Consider the following 16,630-nt stretch of genomic DNA (forward strand, 5'->3'; position numbering starts at 1 on the left):
CAAGATTTTTTGTGTTCTTCGAATCTCAATTCTTAGCCATTTAGCCTCTCTGTGTTGTTGTAATGTCGCAACGGAGAGCTAAGTTGTTATTCTTCACAACTGCTCAAAGGGCCTTGTTATGTGCTCATTCTCTCTCTCTCTCTCTCTCTCTCTCTCTCTGTAATGAAATCCTTATATACATTGAAACTGCAAAAAAATCTTCCAATCTGTGAATGTCAACTATTTGATTGCAAGATTTCTGGTAGTATAACTGTGATTCAAACAACTCAGCATTTGGATGAATGGAGCATTTGAATTTTATCGGTCCTCTAGTAAAGTGACTGTCATTGTATAGTTTGAAGAAAGGTCCTGCTTGTTTGGTGAGTATTCTATGTCAGACATATCTCTTTCATTGAAGAAGCCGGGCTCTTTAGGCGGAGGCAATGCTATGTCGCTACTCAAACAGCAGAACTACTGTTGACATATTAGGCCTGTCGTCGGGACTTTGTTGCACGCATAATAGAGCCACATGGATTGATCTTAGCACTTCGGATTCGTTGCACGAGGCCGCAATTGATGGATCAATCAGTTCACAAGATTTCAACTCCTTGGACAGTCTCCATGCCCGGTGGGGGAAAACAATAAAACTACATAATTGCACGCTGCAAAAATGACAGAATTTGTATAACAGAAGGTTGCGTGGATAATGAATGCATACATGGCCAAGTAGGTTAAGCTTGTGATCAGGATGGCTGAATTTCCTGTTTCTCCTCCCACTAACAATCTCTAGCACCAACACACCAAAGCTGAACACATCGGATTTTACCGAGAACAGGCCATCAATTGCATACTCTGGAGACATGTAACCACTGCACCATGCATTTCGAGTTACTCCACGATTTTTTTGTATGTTTTAAGTTGAAAGAAAAGAAATTTATGAGCGCAAGTGCTTACTATGTCCTGACAACTCGGTTAGTATTTCCTTCACTTTCATCTCCTCCAAAACTTCTAGCCATGCTGAAATCTGAGATCTTTGGGTTCATCTCGTGATCTTGTAGGATGTTGCTAGCTTTCAAATCTCTATGGATAATCTGAGATATAATAGTCCCCAGGCAATGCCATTTATGATCTGAAAGCGCTTCTGCCAATCCAGTAATGTTCTTCGGTTTTGATCTGCACATGTTTTCTCATGCAAGTCAGTCAGTTGTGGTGCCGCTGGAAATTGTGCACGTCTAGTTTGACGTGAACCTGTATCTAGACTGGAATCTAGAAGCTCAATTTGGTGAGGGACATGTCAGAGGTTTATAACTACCTAGGCTGTCTGACAATACATTGGCCTCATTGAGTTGAGTTTCTATAGGTTTTAAGGAGCCTACCAAATGTGAAGGAGTCCAGGCATTTGTTCGACATGTACTCATAAATCAGCATCCTTAAATGTGAAGGAGTCCAGGCTTTTGTTCGACGTGTACTCATAAATCAGCATCCTTTCTTCTTCTTGAATGCAACACCGTAAAAGCTTTACCAGATTCCGGTGCTGAAGTTTGAATATGCCTAGTACTTCACTCTTGAACTCATTGAGTCCTTGTCGAGAACTTTTCGAAAGCCTTTTCACAGCTATTTCTTTTCCATCTTCCAATAGACCCTGCAATATTTTGGCAAAAGTTTGCACGTTGATCTAACTTAGCAATTCAGTTTTCTTAACCAGATAAAAAGCATCAACATATGCTAGGTAGTGTTTTGGTATTAAACATGTTAATACCGTGTAGACTGGTCCAAAGCCTCCCTATCCCAGCTTATTGTCAATAGAGAAATGGCTTGTGGCAGTAATTATTGTACTGAAATCACACAACGTTAGTTCCAAACCTGTGTTCTCATTTACATTAGTTCTGTCTTTCTCCGGATTCGGTGTGCCAATTCCTGCAGAGGAGAAAAATCAATTCCTATAGCAATTTCAGAGTTCTTAATAACAGCTATTGGGACATGAGAATAAGAATACAGAATGGTTTTTATTCTTGCATTCCCTAAATAACAAGAATTCAATTGATACTATGGATAAATATTTCCGCTTCAAGTCTTTCTTGAGCCAAAAGAGTTCTAGGAAAATGTATAAGACAGTTATTCATGCAGATAGTGCAGAGATACTCTCACACCACTGCAAAAGAAAACTAATTCCGTCTATTTGGTTCCAAGTGGTGTTCATATGGAAAAATCATTCAAAACACATGCACAGGAGCTAAAAACTTAATGGAATTTTCAAAAATGCTTAGCTTCTCTGCTTTTCCCCTTCTTCCCCCTTTTAAGATATTCAAGATGAGGCATAGGCCGATGATAAGTAACCCTGAACATCTCTTCTCCCTTTTCGGCTTCTGTATGCCATGGCATAGTGACCATAAGTCCAGATCAATCAGCATCAGATATCATACTCAGAAATGGATTAGCAGCTAAATGATCTACAATGTTAATACATGCATTTGCGAAGGATAATTATCATAAACACTAGAGGCTCGAGTCTTCTAGTATGATAGTTAAATCCTTGCCTAATTTAGAGGTAGACAGCATAGTTTAATATTTATTTATTTCAACACTCCCTCTCAGGCTTAGTAAGCTTAGTCTGGTTTTTTGCATGGTACTAAGCGTGAACATATTTATTGGGGAGGCAAATAGGGGCTTGGTTATTTTGCCTAGTACTAAGGCAGCAAATAGGGATTTGGAAAGATTTGAACTCAAGACATCCCGCTTTGATACTATGAAAGATTTGATGGGACCATAGTCAACTGCTCTAAAAGCTTAAGCTGTTAGAAGAATGCGTGGTTTAATATTTATTTATTTCAACATTAGCATAATCTCCGCAGGTCACCGAACCAAAGTACGCATTTGGCATCACCTCCCCTAATATCCATATTCGAATACATAGTGCAAGAGCAGTTTTTCAAGTAGACCTTCTCGCACTCTTCAAGATTCATCATGTTGTTATACCATGAATGCTGTGTGTCTGGTAGTTTCAAGCCATAGTATTTTAAATGAACCCTTCTCCTAGCTGGCAATCCAGCGGCATCTTCCTCATGCACACATCTAACCGGTCCGGCATTGCCCAATACTGAGGATATTTGGGCACAAACCCTTTCAAGCATCTATAGGTTGGGGATTGCAGTTGTCATGCCCCAATCCTCGAGCACGTGGCATCCCACCAACTCGTCCTCTCTAGTCGTAAAGGATAGTGTCTCCGGCACGCTACCGACCTTTAAGATCAACTACGCATGCGGAAACATATAACATTCCCGGACAATATCAAATCATAGGGATAGAAAAGCATGAAAATATGTTAATGCAAAAACATCATTTGATTGACAGACTTGTCTTATCCAATGAGGACAATACACTATTTAGCTCTATGCTTCGGAGCGGGTAGGGTTAACTCGTATCTACTCTAGGTAAGGGGCTACGTCAACATAGCCTTCAGCATCAATTCTAACAAAACCCTAAACTCCATCATTTCGGACTTGAAAAAGGTTAACCATGACGGGGTAAGAAATAAATCTTAATGAGTCAACGCCTAAGCCCAGCTAGGGCATTGATTTGTCCGTAACGTCCTATCACTCAATCATATCTCACAATACGGATATCTCAATGTTGACACCTAAATTTTGATTTTTAGAAAATCATTCATTTAAGTATAAAATGAGAATTATCATAGTTCTCACGAAAATTAATTTCTCATCGTATATTTACTTTTTTATCATGCATGTCACTACATTCAAGCTAGAGGCAATGCAATTGAGCTCAATTTGAAGGACTGGACTAGGCTTAGTTTGGATTTTTCGATCCAAGAAGGAGTGTGTGCCGAAAATTAACAAGGCTATTGGAATAATTTTGAGCTTAAATCAGCCCATTTATTGTTTAATTTGGGAAAATCCTTTTAATTAAAACTATCCATTAATTGAAAAAAAAAAAAGGGGCTTCATGGATGAATATTTTATCTCCGGATCAAATTGCGATTAGCACAAGTTGAGGGACAATTTTGCAAATAATGAAAATGACACGTAAACCCTAGCTCACCATTATAAATACACACGTAGGGTTTGCATTGAGGGGGGGCCACAGAATTGAGAATATACGGCCACAAGAGAGAGAAGCCATGGATTAGTAAAAATAAAGTGAGGAGATAGGGAGGTGTTGTCTTTTGGCGTGAGTTTCTTTGCCCATGAATAGTGTTGTCTATGTCTTCATGCTCGAAGCATTTCCATGGACCGTTTTGCTCCTTGATCCAAGGTGTCGTTGTTGGTGCGGACTCGGTGACGACGAGATGGCCAATCTGTGATCCTTAACAAGAAGTTGCTGCTTCGTCCACATCAGCTACACTCTAGACCAGAATCGATCTGTGGCCGAGTTCCAATGGTATTTTCAGTCTTTGGTTCAATATAAACCTGTCTTCGGCCGAGAGTTTACTCATCTTGCAGGTTCAATAACTGTTCCAAACAATTCTTCAAGCAAGTCTCGGCTGAACATCCTCCAAGAGCCACAAGACACCACAGCCGGCGAGTCGGACCATAAGCCTGTCCTTGTTCGTACTGTCCCTCGCCATCATCGTTCGCCACTATTTAGTTGTGCCAAACACCACCAACAACGTCAGCGTCAACGACATCCAAACTTCACGATCGTTATCTGCTATTTTTTGTTCGGTATCAAATCTAGAAGTTCATGCCACCACATCAGCATGGTGACAATTCTTCAATCAAGTCCAAGCGGTGCCTTTCCTTCCTTGAAGTCCACGGTCAAAGAAGGCAACTAGAATTTGGCCTCATTAAGTTTACATCCTGTATCTATTTTCTTTGTTTTATCTTGGTCTGACAATGCTATTATGGGTTCTGTGACTTCATATAAGTCAAGCAAAGTTAGAACAATACACTAGGGAGACTGTGCAGATTTATGGAGAATTCCACTCAAGCATGCCTACACCAGACAAAAGACAAAATTGTCAGCAAAGTCAACATGTACGTGGGTCTTTGATGTTGCACCAGATCATTGCTTGATCGACGTCCAGTTATTTTGGTTCTGGAGATACAAACTTGGCGAATGTCGTCGAATTGTTTGGCATGCCATTGTGAACACCACTGCCGAGCCGAGCACTGCCCATCGCCGTTCAACTCCAAGCTGATTGTTTGAGATCCCGAGCACTACCGAAGCCGTGAGCTTCCTCCCGTCGAGCCGCAATCTGTACGTCTTGTCCGAGATTCAAATTTGGCAATCCGATTGGCCTCCTTTTCGATTTGGGTGTTCAATCTTTGAACAAAGTTCAATTAGGAAATCGCAATCGCAAGATAAGGTAAAATTCTATCCCTTGAATGTTAAGATTATCTTGTTTTCCTAATTTGATTTATTTGAATTATTCGAGCATATCTACAAGAAAGACTGTTGCTTAATCATGCATGTTTGAAGTTTGAATAAATCTTGAGATGTCATGCTTATCTTTTGAATTCTGGCATATCTTGTGGTAGTTTTATTTTGAGAAATCTTGATCTTGATCATATTCGATAAGATATTTGCATTTTCTCAAAATTTAAGTATATCTTCGATCAAACTTAAGGTTTTCGAAATATCGAGCATATCTTTTTGAATTGGGATAATTATCAAGATATTCATTGAAAATCTTAAGATAACTTTCCTAAAAGATGTTGATATCCTTTGTGGATAGGAGCTTATCTCCTTGAAAATTCTAGAATCCTCTAAGGATTTTCGAAAATTTAATAAATATTTGCACATCTTTAAACAAAACTCGCCTATAATGTATGCTCCTCGTGCCTAGTCCAGTCGGAAAATTAAATCACACGCCACGCCCATGATCTTATGGGATGGGATGGTGATTTAAATATAGAAATTGTCTTGGAAGGGACGTTGTATTTCTATATATTTATCCACATCCGGCTCAATTTTCAAGATGTAGCGGATAAAATCTCGCCGCCCAATCTTCGAAATGAGAAGATTTATCGGAAAATTGGATTTAAAGGTATATTATGGGCATTGTTGTTTAATTTTGTTCAAATTCGCTTCAATTCAAAATTTGAAAAGAAAAAAAAGGGAAAATTCGAAAATAAAAAAGGGAAATCAAAATCACAAATCATCAATCGAAAAAGCATTTTCATGAAATTTTGAAAAGGGTGTTAATTAAAAATTAACATAACCAAGTCGTTCGAAAATAAAGTATTCTCCTACTTTATTTAGGTATCTAATCTACCTACCAAAAAGATTAGTGGCGGCTCCTAAATTAAAAATCAAACCTAAGTTGCGAATTGGTAGGGCTTGGGAGAGTCCGTATTAGGTTAGTTAATTCATCTAATTAACCTAATAATTCATTAACCTATAAATTAATTTTAGGTCGCGACACTCAATCACATGCAACTTACCTACCAGGAAGCAACACAAAGTATAAGGACAACTTGATAAGACAGTCGCACAAATTAAACTCATTAACAGAATATCATATAGCTATCAATCCACAGAGTACAACACACAGTTCGGTCAACATAATTAAGGCTATTTAGTTAGGCACACTAGTCAATAGGTGCCAATGCTCTAGTCAATCGATGCTCTTTTGGGCAAGACAAGGCATCGTTCCATTTCTTTCGACCATGGCAACCTATAGTCCCTCCTGGTACCCCCAGGACGGACATGAATTGGTCTCCCGGTACCCCCGGGCCGACGATCATAATCCCCCTTATTACCCCCGGAACGGATATAATAAATATACTAGGTATCGTCCCATAGCACCCTCGGACCGACGATAATGATCCCCCTGGTACTCCCGAGACGGATACATTAGATATGTTAGATATCGTCCCCTAGTACCCTTGGGCCGACAATAACCATCATATGGCCACACAAGTATGCCAATCGATCAAGCCGGTTTATCAACTTTCCTTATAGGCGGATGCTCGCACCGTAGTGCACAAAGCCTCAACCCAAGGTCTGTTTCACGTCAATACATGCAATTGATGTTAAATATAGTCATACGAATGCACGAAATCATCCGCATTGAACTTTACATGTATCACGAGGCAATTTTACCCCCAAATCAAACATTCAATCATTTCAATCATGAATATTTGATCGAAATATGCACATTTAAGCTCAATTCAAGAGACAATTTAATTTTAGCCGATTCAATTAGTCAATCGATCGTACGCTCGTCTCTAGTCTATCGCTCGCTCACAATTAAACAATAACAATCATTCAATCAATTAATCTCATCCAATTAGCCATAGAATCCTAGCTAATTAGACTAACTTAACCAATTAGGGCCATTGAACTTAAATCAACTTTCTAATCTAAACCGGCTTTAATCGAGCTACTTAAATACAATAATCTAAATAAACTAATCCGAACGTAGTTAGCGACCTAACCAAGGATTAGAGGTCGATTCACGAGTCAAATGTGCGAGGCTAGTATGACGGCGATCCTTAAAAATCCTTCGGACACGAACTTGGGATGTGGCTTGGACTCAAGGGCACACGCACTCGGTCACTTGGGTTCAATTCCTCGGACACTCGGGCACACTTCCTTAGCCACTCGACCCACGGTCTCGGCACACGGGCCCGGACGCATGGGCACACGAGCTCGGCCACTCGGCCCAGGCCATCTCGGCCCAGGCTCGGCCAACTTGCCTGGCACACGGCCCAGGCACACTAGGCACGGCCCGGGACCAAAATAGGCCACGGCCCAGTATGTTGGCCCGCGAACAGGGTGCCGCGACGAGAAACAGAGCAGGCACGGGCGGGGCTGTTCTCAGCTCCTTGGGGTGGCCAACGGCTGGGGCGGCGATGGAAATGACTAGTGGGGTCTGAGGAGGTGTCGAGGGAGGTGGTTGGTGGCTCACGGTGGCCGGAGCAGCAATCGACAGCCAAGGATAGAAGCTGAAACAGAGGCAGAACCGGGCTGGAGCTTGGAACAGGGTATACCGAAGCAGAGCAGGGGCTGGGGCGACTGTTTCCGGTTCTTTGAGGTGGCAAACAGCTGAGGCGGCATCGGGGTTGGTGGCAGTGGTTCGTGGGACAGTTGAGGATGGCCGGAGGCCGGCTGAGCTGGCTGGAGGCGACCAGGACAGCTGCAGCAACAGCAGAGCAGCAACGGCGCAGGGTAGGAGCAGAACAGGGGAGTTGTGGGCTGCAGAGGCGTCGGGCTGCTGTCCGGGCTCGTTCGCGGTGTCAACGTTGTGTGGTTGTGACTGGAGGTAGTGTACGGTGATGGTGGTGTCGTTGGCCAAAAGAAAAAATGAAGGTAAAAGGAAGAAGAAAGAAGAAAAATCAAGAGAAAAGGCAGAAGGAGGGAGATAAGTCGGCAGCCAAGGGAGAGAGAGGGGAGATGTCGCCGCCTTTGACCATGGGGGAATAGATAAGAATGGGTCTCACCTCACTTATTTCATTGTCTTGGCATTCATAAAGACCTAGGGGCAAAATCGTCATTTCCGAAATTAGCTGGGGCATTTTGGTAATTTTATGTCTAAGGGTAATTCGGATATTGAATTTCTAGGGCGTCACAATAGTTCGTCAGAGAAGTCTCCGTGTCAGAAGAATATGTTGACAGGCTTAGACTTGAAATACCTAAAAAAAAGAGTCCCTTGTGTCGCTCAAAAAGATGAACGAAGACGAAGAAAATTTCATCCCCGAAGATGCTTAGAACTTGCAAGTCTTTGGACGTCTCTCGCAAAGGGTAAGCAGCGTTCGTAGGACCTACTTTTTTGGAGGGCATCCATTGATTTGTCATCATCAAAAGAAAAGTCATCGGGTACCAACTGGACTTGGACTGGCAAGTCTTTGCACGCCTCCCTCCCACCAGTCATCTCTTTCCATGAAATTGTCCGTAGAAGAGAAGTCTTCTTTGCTTCTTTGGCAATTCCCGAACCATTACCAGCCTGCCTGAACTGCATGCAATTCAATGGATTCACCATGCAACATGAATATGTCGACCACGCGGCTGACCCTCCTGTCCTTGTTGATGTTCTCGTGCTATTGCATTCGATTCTCTTTTGTTCTTGGTGCTGCAACGAGCCCAATTTCAATGGGGCCAGAGCATCGCGAGCTCAGACACTCTAGTATCTTCTGGTGGGGTATTTGAGTTGGGTTTCTTTTCCCCAGGAAATTCTTCTCACACATACCTCGGTATATGGTACAAGAAGATTAAGGGAAGAACCATTGTCTGCGTGGGTAACTGAGATCAGGCTGTCACCACCTCCTCTCCTGCTCTTGCCATAGTCGGAGCCAATCTTGTGATCATGGATGGCAGAATAACCTACCAGGTTAGCGATAATTCCATCAGTGGGAGTGTCGGCGCAATGCTGTTGGATACGGGAAATCTTGTATTGTGGGACGAGAGCTCAGAAGCAGTTCTGTGGCAGAGTTTCGATGATCCTTCAGATACTTTTCTGCCTGGAGTGAAACTTGGATACAGCAGAAAGACTGGAAAGCTATGGGCGCTGGCATCGTGGAATTCTTCCACGGACCCTAGCCCCGGGGATTTCTCCTTGAGAATGGATTCCAGAAGCCCGGACGAGGTTTTTATCCTCAAAGGGAATATGATGTATTGGACTACTGGGCGTTGGGATATCGATAGACAAGCATTCTCTCTTATCCCTGAAATGATGTTAAGCACCAGTTTCAATTTCAGCTTCATTAACAATCGGAATGAGAGTTATTTCACATATTCGCCTACGAGTTTGGTTGGTAATGCAACTACAAGATTTGTTATGGACCTGTCTGGATAGAGGGTGCTCACCTGGCTAGAGACATCGAAGCAATGGAGCCACTCTTGGAGTCAACCACGGCAAGCATGTGAGGTCTACAAGTCCTGTGGTTCATTCAGCATATGCAACGGCTATCCTTTTCCTTCTTGTGACTGCTTGGATGAATTTAGGCCCTCAGATCCGAAGAAGTGGCGACAGAACGATACATCTGCAGGGTGTGTGAGGAGAATACAGTTGCAGTGTGAGCAGATGGGACATGGAAATGGCGATAAGGATGGATTCCTCAAGATGGACCATGTGAGACTTCCGGATGATCCCATTAGCTCGGACAGAACATCCGCTGATGCATGTGAATCAGCCTGCTCCGATAGTTGTTCTTGCACTGCATATGCTTACAGCAGCATTAGCGGGTGTTCGCTGTGGCATGGAGACCTCTTTAATCTACAAAAACTCACTGAAGATGAATCTGGAAGTGAAACAATATCCATCAAACTTGCCGCTTATGAGCTCCAAAATAAGATGCTCCACAACTCCCAAGGTAGAAGCATTATTCTAAACCTGTTTATATATCATGTTACTCCTCCACAGAAGATTTCTACTTTCTTCAAATGCATTTTTTTCAGGGATTAACAAGCCCTCGCTTCTGTTGTTTCTCTTGTTGCGTTCTTCCTAACCACCTACATCTGCCAATGGAAAAAGAAACAGAAGGGTGAGTCCTCTGATCTTTTCTTCTCCTTTTCATTTGTTTGAGGTCTCTCAAGGTATAAAAAGCATAATGTGGCTTTGTGAACAGGTAAAATGGGACAGACTCAGGATATTTTACTGTTTGATGTGGACATGAGCATTGCTCCTAGTACAGATGAAGCTTCTCAAAAAGGAACAGGAAATGAAGAGAAAAAGACGGATGCTTGGTTGCCTTTGTTTAGTTTTTCGAGTGTAACTACTGCGACAGAAAACTTCTCAGATTCGAAAAAGCTAGGAGAAGGAGGTTTTGGGGCAGTTTACGAGGTAGAACCTTTAATTGTCTTGCAAATTTCATTTCCAAACTGCAAACTCGAATTTCTAAAGGCTATGCGAGTGAATTCTCTTCAGGGTAAATTGCTGAATGGAAAACGTGTAGCAGTGAAGAGGCTCTCTAAGAAGTCTGCTCAAGGGATGTTAGAGTTGAGAAATGAAACGATGCTTATAGCCAAGCTACAACACAAGTACCTTGTTAGACACCTGGGCTGCTGCTTAGAGCGAGATGAAAAGATTCTGATCTACAAATACATGCCCAACAGAAGCTTAGATTCCTTTCTCTTCGGTAGGCTGTTATGCTCCGCTCAGGAATATTCGCCATGACTTAATTTAACTGGTATGTTAATTCGTTCAAAATTGCATCTTAGTAATATCGAATTGGAACAGATCAAGCAAAAGGACATCTCCTAAACTGGGAAACACATGCGCACATTGTTGGAGGAATCGCTCAGGGACTTATTATCTTCATGAGCACTCCAGATTGCGCATTGTCCACAGAGATCTCAAGGCTAGCAACATTCTGTTGGATAGTGATATGAAGCCCAAGATATCTGATTTCGGCCTAGCAAAGATGTTCGGGGGAAGTGAATCTGTGGAAAACACAAATCGAATTGTGGGAACATAGTAAGTGCAATATTTACCAAACAAAGCATTTTTATCAGACCTTGTATTGACTATACATGTTCTGCAAAGAAAGATGCTTTGGGGTGCTCTATAGAGTCTCTGCTGGCAATCGAAGAACCTGACCCCATTGATTGACATGTATAGTGGTTATATGTCTCCGGAGTATGCCTTGGAGGGAGTCGTCTCCACAAAGTCGGATGTGTTCACCTTTGGAGTGCTGCTTCTGGAGATAATAAGCGGCAAAAAGAATACTGGCTTTTATCAGACCGATTCGATGAATCTTCTTGGATATGTAAGAAGGTTTGCACTCATAGTAAAAGGAAAAAAAAAAAAACCAGCTTTGTGCTTCTACTCTTTGTACGCTTTAGCTTCTCTAGTTTGGCTTTTCAATTGGGTCAGGTGCCTTTTGTGTTTCACCACAAAGCAGCTCTTGCTAAGCATTTTCTTGACAACATTAACACATCCCCATCTCTTGCTTTTCAGGCTTGGCAACTGTGGCAAGATGACAGACATCTCTGCTTGGTGGATTCGGTGTTGGAACATCATGAATCGGATACTATGCTGATAAGACATATTAACGTGGCTCCTCTGTGTTCAAGAGATTGCAGCAGATAGGCCAACTATGTCAGAAGTCTCAACGATGCTCACGAATGACCTTTTAATTCTACCTTTTCCAAAGCAGCCAGCTTTCTCATATATAAGGACTGAGAGAATCCCAGAACCTCCTCTTTACAGACCTGATCTGGATTCAGTAAATGATGTTATGGTCTCTTTAATGGAAGCTCAATAGCTTTTCAGACATGAGATTCATCTTGTTTCATGTGATTCTTTGCTGAAGTGCTACACTTGTGGTGTGTAAGTGCAAAAGAAAAAGGATTTGTGCTTTATTGTATGATTGAATTATGGTGGAATTTGTCTTCATCAAGAAACAGGAAGTTTGATATGAGCTCAGTTAAATTACAGTTACAAAAATAATAGAGCTGGAGCTTTCTATTGTCTTGCGGCACTCTCAAGCTTTTTTGTGTTCTGGAATCTCAAAATTTTGGCCATTTAGCCCCTATGTGTTGTCGTAATGTCGCAACGGAGAGCTCAGTAGTATTGCCAGCAATGATCTAACCTCACATACAAAGGCATTTTGTCTTGAGATGCCACAACTTGCAAGAACCTCAATTAATCAGCCTTGATGGACAGTACAAACTTATAGCAGGAATGCTAGTTTCTGTTCCAAAGGAAAGGGGGGAACACAAGGATTACAACTGTTCAAAGGGGCTTGCTATGTGCTTGTTCTCTCTCTAATGAAATGCTTAATTGCATAGAAACTGCGAATCTCAACTATTTAATTGCAAGATTTGTGGAAGTATAACTGTGATTCAAACAACTCGGCATTTGGATGAATGGAGCATTTGAATTTTATCGGCCCTCTAGTAAAGTAACTGTCATTGTATTGTTTGAAGAAAGGTCCTGCTTGTTTGATGAGTATTCCATGTCAGACAGATCTCTTTCATTGAAGAAGCCGGGCTCTTTAGGCGGAGGCAATGCTATGTCGCTACTCAACAGCAGAACTACAGTTGACATATTAGGCCTGTCGTCGGGACTTTGTTGCACGCATAATAGAGCCACATGGATTGATCTTAGCACTTCGGATTCATTGCACGAGTCTGCAATTGACGGATCAATCAGTTCACAAGATTTCAGCTCCTTCGCCAGTCTCCATGCCTGGTGGGGGAAAACAATAGAACAACATAAGGTGCATGCAGCAAAAATGACAGAATTTGTACAACAGAAGGTTGCTCGGATAATGAATGCATACATGGCCGAGTAGGTTAAGCTTGTGATCAGGATGGCTGAACTTCCTGTTTCTCTTCCCACTTACAATTTCCAGCACCAACACACCAAAGCTGAATACGTCGGATTTCACTGAGAACAGGCCATCAATTGCATACTCTGGGGACATGTAACCACTGCACCATGCATTTTGAGTTACTTCACAATTTTCTTGTGCGATTTAAGTCGAAAGAAAAGAAATTTACGTGCGCAAGTGCTTACTATGTCCCGACAACTCGGTTAGTATTTCCTTCACTCTCATCTCCTCCAAAAATTCTAGCCATGCCGAAATCTGAGATCTTTGGGTTCATCTCGTGATCTAGTAGGATGTTGCTAGCTTTCAAATCTCTATGGATGATCCTCAATCTGGAATCTTGGTGAAGATATAATAACCCCCGGGCAATGCCATTTATGATCTGAAAGCGCTTCTGCCAATCCAGTAATGTTCTTCGGTTTTGATCTGCAATTTCCCCAGCAAGGCAGTCAGTTCGACGCCAGCCTTCCAGACTGAAATCTAGAAGCTAAATTTGGCAATGGACATGTCAGAGGTTCATTACTAATTAGGCTGTCTGAGCTTACATAGGCCTCATTAAGTTGAGTTTCTATAGGTTTTAAGGAGCCTACCAAATATGAAGGAGTCCAAGCTTTTGTTTGACATGTACTCATAAATCAGCATCCTTTCTTCTTCTTGAATGCAACATCCTAAAAGCTTCACCAGATTCCGGTGCTGAAGTTTGGATATACATAGTACTTCATTCTTGAACTCATTGAGTCCTTGTCGAGAACTTCTTGAAAGCCTCTTCACTGCTATTTCTTTTCCATCTTCCAATAGACCCTGCAAAATTTTGGCAAAAGTTTGCACGTTGATCTAACTTAGTAATTCAGTTTTCTTAACCAGATAAAAAGCACCAACATGCAACGGTAGGCTTTTGGTATTAAACATGTTAATACCTTGTAGACTGGTCCAAAGCCTCCCTGTCCCAGCTTATTGTCAAAGGAGAAATGGCTCGTGGCAGTATTTATTGTATCAAAATCATACAACGGGAGTTCCACATCTGTGTTCTCATTTACCTTAGTTCCGTCTTGCTCTGGCTTCTTCCTGCCAATTCCTGCAGTGGAGAAACATCACTGCCTATAGCAATCTCCGACTTCCTAATAACAGGTATTGGGACATGAGAATAAGAATGCAGAACGGTTATTGTTCTTGCATTCCTTAAATAACAAGAATTCAGTTGATACTTTGGAACAATACTTCCACTTCAAGTCTTTCTTGAGCCAAAAGAGTCTAGGTTGGACTCTTTTTTTTTCCTGTCCAAAATCTGAGAATAAAATATGTATAAATAGGTTGTCATCCATGCAGGTAGAGCAGACATACTCTCACACTACTGCAGAAGAAAACTAATTCCGTCTATTTGGTTCCAAGTGGTGCTCATTTGGCGACAGTTTTAAGTGAAAATTCATTCATGACACATTCACAGGAGCCAAAACTTACTGGAATCTTAAAAAATTCTTACCTTCTCTGCTTGTCCTCTTCTTCCTCCTTTTCTTAAAGATATTCAAGATCAGGCATAGGCCAATGATAAGGAATACTGAACATGATACTGGGACAACTATGATCTGAACTCGTTTTCTCCCTTTTGAGCTTCTATATGCTGCTGCAGAGTGACCATAAGTCCAGACTAATCAGCATCAGACATCATCCTCATGGACTAGCAGCTAAGTGATTTTCAATGTTAATACATGCATTTACAAAGGATCTGAGTATTCTAGAATGGTTATCGAATTCTTACCTAATTCAGAGGCAGCCAGCCTTATGTAAATATCTTGCCCGTTGTCAGCATAATCTCTGATATCTATCAGGTCACCAAACCAGAGTATGCATCCGGTGCCGTCACCACTAATGGCCATATTCGAATATGCAGTGCAAGAGCAGTTTTTGAAGCAAACCTTCTCGCACTCTTCAAGATTCATGGTATTGTTATACCATGAATGCTGCGTGTCTGGCAATTTCACGCCAGAGTACTTCAAAAACCCTTCTCCTTGCTGGCAATCCAGCAGCGTCTTCCTCACACACCCACCAGACCAGTCTGACGTCGCCCAATACTGAGGATATTTTGGCACAAACCCTTTCAAGCATCCACAGGCAGGGGAATTATTTATGTCGCAACTTCCATAAGCGCCACACAATGCATACCTATCACAATTATCCATCTGAGCTGTCAAATACAGGTTCCACCCTTGAGTGCGGTCGATCCATGTGAAACGTTGGAGGACACCATTCGAGTTCAAAACCATCATTGAGACAACCGAGCTATCCGTGAGATTATAGGTGTAATAGACCTCCTCCTTGGTGAATACAAACTCGAAGGTGTAAGTTGGGTTTGGTTTAAGATTTGGCATCCCGCTGAAGCGGAGGCCGTTCCACGGTCCAGAACGGAACTCAATGACGGAATCCTTCCTCAAGAAGAACTGGGGCACTCCACTAGGGTCGAGCCCGTTTGTGTAATCACCCATAGAGGGATCATCCAGACTCTTCCAGGATGTCAGGATGCGGTTAAGGCCCGTCCCTAAGTCTATACCGTACTTCATACCTGGAAGAAAAGTATTACCCGGGTAATCAAAGCTCTGCCACAGGTACTTACTTGGATCGGTGTCATTTTCAGGTCTCAGGACAAAGTTCCCTGAATCTAGGAGCTGAGCCACAACTGCACCTGTTGCAGCTAAAGATGAGTCTGAAGACCAAACAGTGCGGTTATCTCCGCTGAAAATGGCGAGAACAGCAGGATCAACAATCTTAAGGACTCCAGAAGAATCATTCAGGGGCAAGTCTCTATTGGCAACCCATACTACCGTCGGATAAGATATTTTCTTGTACCATATTCCAAAATAGCGTAATTCAGAATTGTTAGGGCTGAAGAATCCTAGCTCAAAGCTCCCGCCGCTCGAGACTATTGTATCGCCATCTCTGATTGATTGGTTCTCTGCAATAGAGTCCAGAGCCGCAGATACAACAAAAATGCAGCACAAAGTGGACAAAAGGATGAATTTGGTAGAGCCTACCATGAACGTCCTCAATCTTCTCATCAATCTCCTCGATGACATTGGAATTTCATATCATTACTAGAAGAATCCGAAAAAAAAGAACTCTTGACAAACCCCACGATCTTCCTTCTGAACTATGAATGCCCAAAGGTAGTTCCTTTTCCAATGCTTCTTCAATGTTTTTCTCCTTTTGCAAGTGGTGGGCACGTCTGGACTCCTGCCAATTTTATTGGTCGGAGCACTCAGCCATATTTAGTTTGAAGAAATCTGGCCAACCTGGCGAGTGTTCATTCTTCCACCAATTATGAGTTTGGTATTGATGCAAGTTCTCATTTTCAGTTGACTTTTGTTCCTTCTCGTGAGTTGACCCTGATGAAGGAACAATAGCAGAACATGACGAAGGTAGATATC

At 42.2% G+C, this 16,630-nt stretch overlaps 2 protein-coding genes and 1 pseudogene across 3 annotated transcripts; 2 read left to right on the plus strand and 1 right to left on the minus strand.

The window, feature by feature from the left end:
• Positions 1 to 383: 383 nt before the first annotated feature.
• LOC115754738 (G-type lectin S-receptor-like serine/threonine-protein kinase At4g27290) lies at positions 384 to 16,520 on the minus strand. 2 transcript variants are annotated; one of them, XM_048273941.1, is made up of 7 exons: positions 14,968 to 16,520; positions 14,692 to 14,832; positions 14,129 to 14,286; positions 13,802 to 14,012; positions 13,400 to 13,637; positions 13,164 to 13,314; positions 384 to 604 (listed from the first exon to the last, which is right to left on the minus strand). In XM_048273941.1, exons 1-7 carry the CDS (start codon positions 16,277 to 16,279, stop codon positions 434 to 436), a joined length of 2,382 nt encoding a protein of 793 aa, XP_048129898.1. In that variant the 5' UTR covers positions 16,280 to 16,520; the 3' UTR covers positions 384 to 433. The 2 variants fall into 2 exon arrangements, with proteins under 2 accessions (XP_048129898.1, XP_030549742.2); XM_030693882.2 differs by lacking the exon at positions 384 to 604 and adding an exon at positions 12,756 to 13,069.
• On the plus strand, positions 8,774 to 9,919 carry LOC125313775 (G-type lectin S-receptor-like serine/threonine-protein kinase At2g19130). The gene has a single exon (XM_048273943.1). The coding sequence runs from the start codon at positions 9,245 to 9,247 to the stop codon at positions 9,731 to 9,733; it is 489 nt and encodes a 162-aa protein (XP_048129900.1). The 5' UTR covers positions 8,774 to 9,244; the 3' UTR covers positions 9,734 to 9,919.
• Positions 10,784 to 12,304, plus strand: LOC115754766 (annotated as a pseudogene).
• Positions 16,521 to 16,630: the final 110 nt, after the last annotated feature.

This window comes from Rhodamnia argentea, chromosome 2 (genome assembly GCF_020921035.1).
Source record: "Rhodamnia argentea isolate NSW1041297 chromosome 2, ASM2092103v1, whole genome shotgun sequence".
NCBI lineage: Eukaryota > Viridiplantae > Streptophyta > Magnoliopsida > Myrtales > Myrtaceae > Rhodamnia > Rhodamnia argentea.